This window comes from Geotrypetes seraphini, chromosome 14, assembly GCF_902459505.1.
Source record: "Geotrypetes seraphini chromosome 14, aGeoSer1.1, whole genome shotgun sequence".
NCBI classification, from domain to species: Eukaryota; Metazoa; Chordata; class Amphibia; order Gymnophiona; family Dermophiidae; genus Geotrypetes; species Geotrypetes seraphini.
Genome location: NC_047097.1, coordinates 12,041,024 through 12,051,021, shown reverse-complemented (window position 1 = coordinate 12,051,021; position 9,998 = coordinate 12,041,024). Strand labels below are relative to the sequence as shown.

General features: G+C 39.3%; 1 protein-coding gene across 2 annotated transcripts in view; it reads right to left on the bottom strand.

Moving 5' to 3' along the window:
• Positions 1 to 1,045: 1,045 nt before the first annotated feature.
• The window catches only part of LOC117347952 (synaptotagmin-4-like), a 70,339-nt gene continuing 61,386 nt past the window's right edge, over positions 1,046 to 9,998 (bottom strand). For both annotated transcript variants that reach the window (XM_033919471.1, XM_033919472.1), the window contains 2 exons: positions 4,122 to 4,288; positions 1,046 to 1,673 (listed from right to left, as the gene is read on the bottom strand). In XM_033919471.1, coding sequence (XP_033775362.1) covers positions 1,527 to 1,673; positions 4,122 to 4,288 — 314 coding nt within the window. In that variant the 3' untranslated portion in view covers positions 1,046 to 1,526. The remainder of the gene's footprint in view (positions 1,674 to 4,121; positions 4,289 to 9,998) is intronic.

Below are 9,998 nucleotides of genomic sequence, written 5' to 3'. Positions count from 1 at the left end.
GGTGAGTGACTGACCCTATACAAATAGGGAGGGAGGAAATTATAAAACAGCTTTAAATACTAAAGAACAAAAATGGATTTATTTATTAAATACAGTACTTCGGTTTGAAATGGTTTAAATGAGGAAATAGATTGGATGTCTGTAATATAAAACTTGGTTCTGTTTAGTAATATAATGTTTTTGTTAGTTATTACCTGTTTGTCCTTCAGAGGATATCGTCCCTATCTGCCGTCTAGTTTCGGTTTGAATTTTTGTATAAACCGGAACTGACGACAGACGCCGCCAAAATTATGATACCTTATGGAGAGGAGCGGTTTCTGAAACAGCACGATAGTAAGTTTTAAATTATAACAGTAAAATAACTGCAGATAGGTCCTTGTTAGGATGGTATTTTTGTTAGAATTGAATTCCGATATTCTCATATGGCTTAGGATAATATATTTTTGATATTTTTGTTTGTTCTAGATTAACTACGGGAGCCTCAACCCTGATGAAAAGTTCAACTTGAAACATGTGCATGTTGGTAGAGGCGCTCCCTAATACTGGCTACTAATATCAAGCTAAGTATAATACTAAGGAAAAAGTTTTAATTTGCTTTGATATATAAATAAAATATGACTAATTTATAAAATAAAAAAGTACATAAAAATATACATCAACTATTGATCCTATGACGATTGGGTTCTGTGATAGACTTCACATGAACCAAAGGGATTCTACAGCCCTCTGAGGATCGTGAAAAGTTTATGGAAAGGGTTTAAACATAAAGACTGGATATTGAGTATATGGAAATTATCACTGGAATCCGGTCTAGAAATAGCCTCTCCTAAGTTCTTGCAGGCTTCACGTGCTAATAGCAGTATTAGAGTTCAACATGCAAAAACCAGAAATGAACATGATCTAACAGACAAAAGTGCTAAATTTGCAGGAAGTACACAGGGGAATTTTAGAGTTTTTTAGTGAAATGGCACCTAGATTTAAAAATATGAATATAGATTCTCACCATAGGTGCTGTTTCGGGTGAACTGCTTTATGATTCTGCAACTATCTTACCAGGGGTATAATACCAGAAGGTGTTCAAAAGCAAAGTTGACAACAAAATAGTGGGCGGGGCAAGATATACAGGATGTCCCTATGAAACGGTGTGATCACGGCATGACTTCAAAGAGTTAGTAGCGAGAGGCACAGCTAGCAGAGCTAGCCTGGAGTTGTCTCTTTGCATAGGGTTACTAGACGTCCTGATTTCCCCGAACATGTCCTTCTTTCCGAGGACATTTCTGGGGGTCCGGATGGCTTTTCAAAACCTGGCTCTTTGTCCAGGTTTTGAAAAGATTCCTCGAAATCGCATTTGGCAGGAAAGCATCCGCACATGCCAAATGTCAGGCATAGTGTAATTATCACTGCTTAGGTTCCAGATCTTGAAATAGTTGTTCACTCAGGTCCCATTCTTCCAAAGCAAAGTACGACTGCATTCAGGCTTTGATTGGGTGCAAGTCTGATATAAGTCTGCTGGTTGACTCTGGAAATTATTCAGTTGGTTGAAGAGAATGCCATCGGGCTGATTCTATGTGACCCCAGCTGCACATTTCCTTCCAGTGTATGAACCCTGACCCTGGAGCACTGGGACCAATCAGCACACAGCCCAAGGCACAGCTACGTTTGTAGATGCAACCCTTGGAAAGCAAAACAAAAGATTGTCAGTCACCCCCTACTGGAGTTCAGAAAGTTATCTTTCAAAATTTAACACAAAGTTCTGGGGGTGGGGATGAGAGAGAGACTTGCAGTTACAAATTAAACATTTGAAGAGTATATAAACCAGACGCTAACATTCATGTGTCTATTATGGAGCTCAAAATTAGGCACCATTTATTAAATAGCACTTAGGCCCTGATTTTATAAAAACTTCTTGACAATCTAGGTGCTTAACTTAATTTTTTAATCGATTCAGTTGGTGCTGTTAAATGAACAGTGCCATTAAAACCCAATTAAAAAAAAAAATTGGAGGTTGGGGCCTAACTCGGGAGCACCATATATACATCTATACCAAGGCATCTACCCAATACGTAGGTGCGGTTAGAGACGGAGTTCGGGCGTGGATTGAGTTAGGCGCTGGCAGGTACGTGGCCTAGTGGTTGGAGCAGCTGCTCAGCATCCTGAGCTTGTGAGTTCAATTCCCACTGCAGCTTCTTGTGACTCTGGGCGTTGATTGTGTAAACCACAGAAAAATTGGTTTATCAAGTCCCTTCCCCTTTACCATTTACTTTAGACGCTGGTATTTTAGGCCAAGAAAACCCTGAGCTAATATACCAGTGCCTAAGCATGCAAATAATCTCATTCAAATTCATTGTGGATATCTTGAAAACAAGACTGGTTCGGGGTGCCCAGGGGTTGCGAAATACTGGCAGAGGGAGAATTTTGACCTTTATATGTACTGTATATACAAATATATCTGCATTATTTGCCATTACTATAGTGTATAGGTGCAGAACCTTACCCAAACTAAACGGAGATGCTCATGGAAGAAGGGATTTTCATTTATGAACATACTTTTGAAAATGCATGCACACATGCGTGAACTAAGCCAGAAACTTTGTGCATACCAAACAACAGGTGTAAGCATAAGTGTGTAAGTTCCCAGGGGTCATTATGGTTTATGGATTTTTATTTATTATAAAAATGAAAGGATCCGCATAGTTTTGATTTGAGAATTCACTGCTACCCACAAGGGGAAAAGTATGTGTGTACTATTGAAGTGTATACTCAGTTATAAAATTATGTCCATAAAAAAATTCAGCGCTAAACGTGTTTCTCTAAAGCAGTGTTTTTCAACCTTTTTACACCTATGGACCGGCAGAAATAAAAGAATTATTCTGTGGACCGGCAGTTGAAGAACACTGGGCTAAGTCGTGGGCCAGACCCCGCCCATCTCTACCCCAGACCCCGCCCCCAAAATAGTACTAATTGCACCTTGCATGTCCCGTGCCTCATCTGGAAGCCTTCCCTCTGACGTTGCAACGTCAGAGAGAAGGCTTCTGGTTCAGGCACAGGATGCCCGTAGGAGCCACTGCCCGTGGCTTTGTGCACTGAATCAGTTAGGAAGAGGGAGCTGGCTCGAAGATAACGCCGCATCGATCGCACCTTGGACCGGCGATCGAAGAACACTGTTTTTGGGCCTGATGCACGTGCTGGCCCTGTGGACCGGCAGGAAATTTCTGTGGACCGGCACTGGTCCATGGACCGGTGGTTGAAGAACACTGCTCTAAAGCACACACACCCTTTATAGAATGGCCCCTAGCGCTGATTCCCATGCACCAGACGTTCGTCTTCTGAAACCAGGTGTAAATGCTAGAGCCTAAGTTAGTAACCAGGTGCACAACCTTCCATCATGCCCTTGACACGCCCATGGCTAGGGCCCCTTTTGAGTTACACGCGACTGAAGTTAGTTGCCCTGTTTTATGGAATATGCACAGCCAAATGCACACACAAATTCTAATGGGTAACAATTAAAATCGACGATGACTAGCTCGTTGTTTAATTAAATTGTCCTTGCATCTCGGAAGTGTGCCTTAATTTGGATGTGTAAATCTGGACGCCATACGTAAAATCCGGCGGATAGTGTACACAGTAGCTGTCTCTTAAAAACAGTTGCAAAAATAACAAATAAAAATGGAACACTTGTGATGTGTATAATGTAATTTAAATCAAGGGAGAAAAAGACCTCAAAATACCTCAAGAATGTGATCAATAAGTCACAACTTTTTCGGGGTGGGTATCATCACTGGTCAAAAAACCCTTGAATGTTTGATTTTTAATTTTTGAATTAAATTTTTGTGATGATTTTGCGATTGATTTTTAAATAATATTGTGATTATATAACAATATTTTCTTCTTGTAAATGAGCATAGATTGACTAGCAACTTATATATTCAATATTCACATGATGTTTGTCAGGCTTAACTGTGAAATACTATTAAGCACTTATCTCAATAACCCAGTAGCTGTCTCTTAAAAACAGTTGCCCATAAAACCATATAATGTAAAGTATGAACCAGGAAGAATAAATTTAGACTGTATATTCTCTATATCTACATACTCTCCCTGTGGCCCACTTCTACTCTGACCTGCATAACTATGACCTTGAGGGAGATCTCCTGCTCCTGGATGTTTCCGGCTGGCGTATCAAAGAGGAACGGGGCATTCCACACTGGGTTGTAACCTGCCACTGACTTGGTCTCTTTGGTTTCCTTCAACCTTCCATCATGGTAGAGGTGAATAACAACATAATGGTCTGTAAATGTAAAGACATATTAAACCAAATGAAACCATTTCAAAGGGCAATTTAAAAATAGATGTTCAATTATTATTGCAGTAATAAATACAAAGAGTAAAATAAGTTTGTATTGGTACTCTCTTGAGGTACAACATTTTGTGAATTTATATGACGATATTTAACATTGCCATCTGTCATTAGTACAATCAATTCTTATCACATCTACCATCAACAGCTTCTCCATCTTTACTTTCTTTCACAGCCAGCAGGATTCTTAGAAATACCACATAAATTCTACAGTCATTAATATTAACAGCACAATTAACAACAGTAGCTTCAGTGATATCAAAATCACCATCTAAGTATTATAAAAACTTAAGCATCACCTCTGCCGAGTCAGACCATAGGTCCATCATGCCCAGCAGTCTGCTTCTGCAGCGGCCCCCAGGTCAATGACCTGTAAGTGATCTATTACTCTAAAGCGTTTTGTACTGTATAGTAACCCTTTAATTGTACCCTTCAATCCCCTTTTCCTTCAGGAACTCATCCAATCCCATTTTGAAACCCAAAATCATACTCTGCCCTACCACCTCCTCTGGAAGTGCATTCCAGGTGTCCACCACCCTCTGAGTAAAGAAGAACTTCCTAACATTTGTTCTGAATCTGATATAGAAACGCTTTCCGTAGTTGCTCTCTGTGCCTTAATCGGATCTTATCTTATAGGGGGGAGGGGGGTTTGGGGGGATGGGGGATACTGATCTGTTGGGGGGTGTTTGGGTCTCTTTGTTCCCTGAGAGGACATCAGAGTCCAGTCCTCTTAGGGGGAGGAGGTGTCCCTCTTTTGCCTGTTGTTGGAAAAGTTACAATCCTTATCTGTATTCTGTGGTTGTGAGTTGTTATTCTCTTTACCAATAAAAACGATTTTGTAATAATAAATACTAATCTGGACTAAAATTATTTTTATATAAAACCCTAACAGAGACTCTAAAAGGCTACACTATTGTCTAAACTGACTTTGCTGAAAAGCAGAGTACTGAATTAAAATATTAAAACAGAAGGACAGTGAAATAATTTACCGAAGCCCAAGTTTGAATGCCAGCAGGTAAGATATTCCAAAATGGAGTTTTCTTCTCCATAGCAGATCCTCACTTAGCTCCACTTTAGGACAACCTTTTTGTAGCTGTGCTTCTAGAGTGAAAGTGAACAAGTCACCCTGCACTGATCCTGCTCTTTTAACCTTTCAGTTTAATCAGGCACTATTGTTTAACTGAAAGGCAACTAAACAAAAGTGCAGTTTCTAACTGAAATGACCTGTACATTAAAAAATGTGCTCTGAAACGCTACTTTTTTAAGCTGTATTTTAACTAATGTTAAACACTAAACAGAAATATAAACCAAATGGAGATGGTCCACAGGGCAGCTACTAAAATGACCGAAGGTCTTTGTAATAATGATTCCAATCGTTTATGCTAGTTTATCTACTAATATCTCCTGTTCAAAGGCTAACTTTAGATCAAGAGGATCTTGTACATTTATAAAAATGTTTACTCTATCATATCATATAATATCAGAGGTGGAGACTGCGGATCTCAAGTGTTCACTGTCAATTACCAGAACTAATCTTGGTATATTGACCTTTCTGGTGAACTATCATTGATCTAAGTCCATCCACTTTTTCCTTTTTCTTTTTTTTTTTTATATAGTTATACTTTGTAGACCTCTGATTATTACTGTTGTTCTTTATGTTCAATAATATTATTTAATACTTAGCTCCGATGTTACTTGTCGCCCGACTGGCTGACTTTGACTTGTTATGTCGCCCAATTGGCTGGCTTTAGTCCAACTGACTGGCTTGACGGAAGATCTCCGTTTCGCTCTTGTTTCTTATTAAGAGCTTCTTTAGAACTGAGCAATGTATTGTACATTGCAAGAGACCCTGCCAGCAAGGTCTTTCTGCAAGAGACCCTGCCAGCCACCGACGGGACTTCCGACAGCAAACATATGATCTGTAAGCTGAGCAGTTGGTGTAGAGGGGCTATATGGTCTTGTTCTGATGTTATGCTCTATATTCATATGATAATCACCATTACAGGAAAAATACATTTACAGAACCTTCAGCTCTACTTTCTCACATCACCACTTCTAATCATGTCAGGGAAGGGAAAAGTCTTTAATACGGAGACTAAATGTGGCTTAATGTAGTAAAGGATTTATAAGGGATTAATGGACATGTTTTAATCTCCTGTGTTAACTTGGCTACAATTAGCTATGGAAGAATCCTTGCAGGGATCTCAAAGTCCCTCCTTGAGGGCCGCAATCCAGTCGGGTTTTCAGGATTTCCCCAATGAATATGTATGAGATCTATGTGCATGCACTGCTTTCAATGCATATTCATTGGGGAAATCCTGAAAACCCGACTGGATTGCGGCCCTCAAGGAGGGACTTTGAGATCCCTGCAAGGATTCTTCCATAGTTACCTGTAGCCAAATTAACTTTTCCAAATGAGATATTATAGTTCTAACCTCCTGCCACCAGAGGACACTCAATGTATAAATTTTGGACATATTTCTAAGCAAACCTCAAAAGTCCCAAGACAGAAACAGGTAAGAGGTTAGACAGGGCCAGCCCACGGGTGTCTGATGTTCCAGGTGAACCTTCGGTCATGTACCTCTTCTCCCTGTGTCCAGCCTCTCGCTTTCCCAAACCCCCCTGAATCCCAGTGTTGTGCATCTGTCCTTTCCTAGTACAGTAAAACCTTGGATTGCAAGTAACTTGGTTTGCAAGACAAGCAAAACATTTGATTAAATTTGAACTTGATATACAAGCAATGTCTTGCAATACAAGTACTTACAGTATACACACATCACAACTGAGCCGATGGCTCTCTCTCTGACACTGCAAGAGTGTCGAGACTGTTCTAAACAAGCAAGGTCTTGCAATACGAGTACATACAGCATACATCATCACAACCGAGCCAATGGTTCTTCTCTCTCTGACGCTGCAGGAGTGTAGTGACTGTTCTAAATGAGTGAGGTCTTGAAATACAAGTACGTATAGTATTTTGTATTAAAGTTTTTGGGTTGTAGAACGAATCGTCTGAGTTTTCATTATTTCCTATGGGGAAATTCACTTTGATATACCAATGCTTTGGGTTACAAGCATGCTTCTGGAATGAATTATGCTCACAAACCAAGGTTTTACTGTACTTCCTAATGCCTCTCCATCATCATTCTTTCCTCACCTCCTTTGCAAGTGTCCACAATTGCTCCCTTCCACATTTATTTAGTAATGTTAATTTCTTTTTTTTTTTTTTTAAGTTTCTGGGAACAGGTCATTGCTGCAGCTGCTCATCTGTGATGCTGCTTTGCTGCTTTTTTCTTCTTTCTCTTCTCTTTCTTCTGTCGCTGAGGGGGGGAGGGGGGCAATGGGGGGGGTGAATGGATTCTTGGTTGTTCGTATGTAGGGGATTTCTTATATGAAATTGTGGGAGTAAACTGACAGACAGGGATTTTTTTTTTGACTGTTTCTTCTTGCCTGTTCTTTGAGGACAGGGACCTTGTTAGGTCCTGGCTATTCCAATGCTTGGGGGAGGGGGGGCCTCCTCCCTGTCCCAACTGGCTGGTCCTTTAGTTCTTTCCAATATCTTTCCAATCTGAGTTTTGGACTGTGTACTGCACTTTTTGCATTGTTTCTGGATCTTGTTTGCTTATCTTAGATTTGTTTGTTTGCTTCTTAATAAAAATGTTTTAAACCAAAAAAAAAAAAAGTTGCTTTCTGTCATAAATTAGGGAGAGTGTGGCACAGTGGTTAAAGGACATCCTCAGCACCCTGAGGTTGTGGGTTCAAACCCATGCTGCTCCTTGTGACCCTGGGCAAGTCACTTAATTCCTCCAGGTACATTAGATAGATTGCGAGCCCACCGGGTCAGACAGGGAAAAATGCTTGAGTACCTGAAGAAATTCATGTAAACCATTCTGAGCTCCCTTGGGAGAATGGTATAGAAAATTGACTAAATAAATGACACAAACATAAAAGTGATTTGATTCTTTTGGATGGAGGAAAGGGTTCTTATCATCTTAGTGATAAATGCCGGGAACGGATATAGAGGAAATGATATGTGATCTCTTCCTCCCCTGTTCTCATTAATGATCCTAAAATCCTATCTTCCAACAAACAATAAAACTAATCTATTTGTACTCTCACAAAGACCTTTTTATTCGTGTTATCTCAATATCTCATCCTCCTTCCCAAGCTCCCCATCACGATACTAACAATTTTCTCCCATCTCACTGCCGTACAGTGAAAGAGTAGGGAAACTGGGCCTCTTCTCCCTCGAACAGAGCCCCGATTTCCAATACATAGAGGGAAAATTGATCCAACACTCTAGAGCAGGGGTGTCAAAGTCCCTCCTCAAGGGCCGTAATCCAGTCGGGTTTTCAGGATTTCCCCAATGAATATGCATTGAAAGCAGTGCATGCACATAGATCTCATGCATATTCATTGGGGAAATCCTGAAAACCCGACTGGATTCCGGCCCTCGAGGACCGAATTTGACATCTGTGCTCTAGAGAGCTGAAAGATTTGACCGCAGATTTGACTGTTTCAAAGGCTTCAATTCGAAAGCTTGACCAAGATATTTCTATGACTAAACAAGTACAGGAGTCCCTAATCAAAGATAATATCAATCTAAGAAAGAAATTGGAAACACTTGAAAATAACTCTCAGAATAATAATTTAAGATTAATTAATTTCCTTAGATTAACTACGGTTACTCCTAGGGAAATGCTGATAGAAATTTTGCAAGTTTCAGAAGAAACTTTACCACCATTTGTTCAAGTGTATTACTTGCCAAACAAAGATGAGGCTCAATTGCAGTCTAAAACACCGAATCAGGCACCACTGAATGTTTCCGAAATCTTAGAAACATCAGATAGAGAAACAGTCGTACCTTCTACAATGATTTTGACTGTAGCTCTCGCAATAGATAAAATATGGTTATTGAGACTTTTCTTTAAAAACAGACAGAAAGAGTTTCTTGGTTGTAAAATACAAATGTTTCCTGACCTTTCCAGAGAAACTCAAAAGCGACGTAGAGAATTTCTGTTGTTGAAATCTGGAGTCACTTCACTGGGAGCAACGTTTTACCTGAGACATCCTTGCAAGTGTATTATTTGCTACCGTTCAGTTATTGTTTATTGTTTATTGTTTATTGTTTAATTAGTTTTTTGATTAAACGCTTTATCGATTCTGCAAAGCGTTGTACAAAGCATTAAATAAAATAACATTTCAACAAACAAAATTACAATTAAAGCATACTTTCAAAAAAAGAACTGTAAGACAAACTACAACACATACTAGGTTATTTAAGGACGAACGAACAGAAGACACACGAAGGAAAAAGGGAAGAAATACAATAGCTATAGTAAATGAGAGAAACATTAAGGGTAAGCACAAAAGGGCAGGAATTAATAGAAAAAAAAGAAGACTAAAATAACTTTAGTTAAAATCAGCTTAAAAAAAAAAAAGAAAGAAAGATAAAACTTCAGTTAAAAGCATCTTTAAAAAGGAAACATTTTAAGTTGCTTTTGAACGTTTTTAAAGTATTTTCCGTTTTTAGATAGAGCGGAAGAGCGTTCCAAATCGTAGGAGCTGTTACAGAGAAAATGGAGGTTCGACGTGTGCCAATTATTTTTAAGGAAGGGATAATTAGATTAGATTGGGATATGGA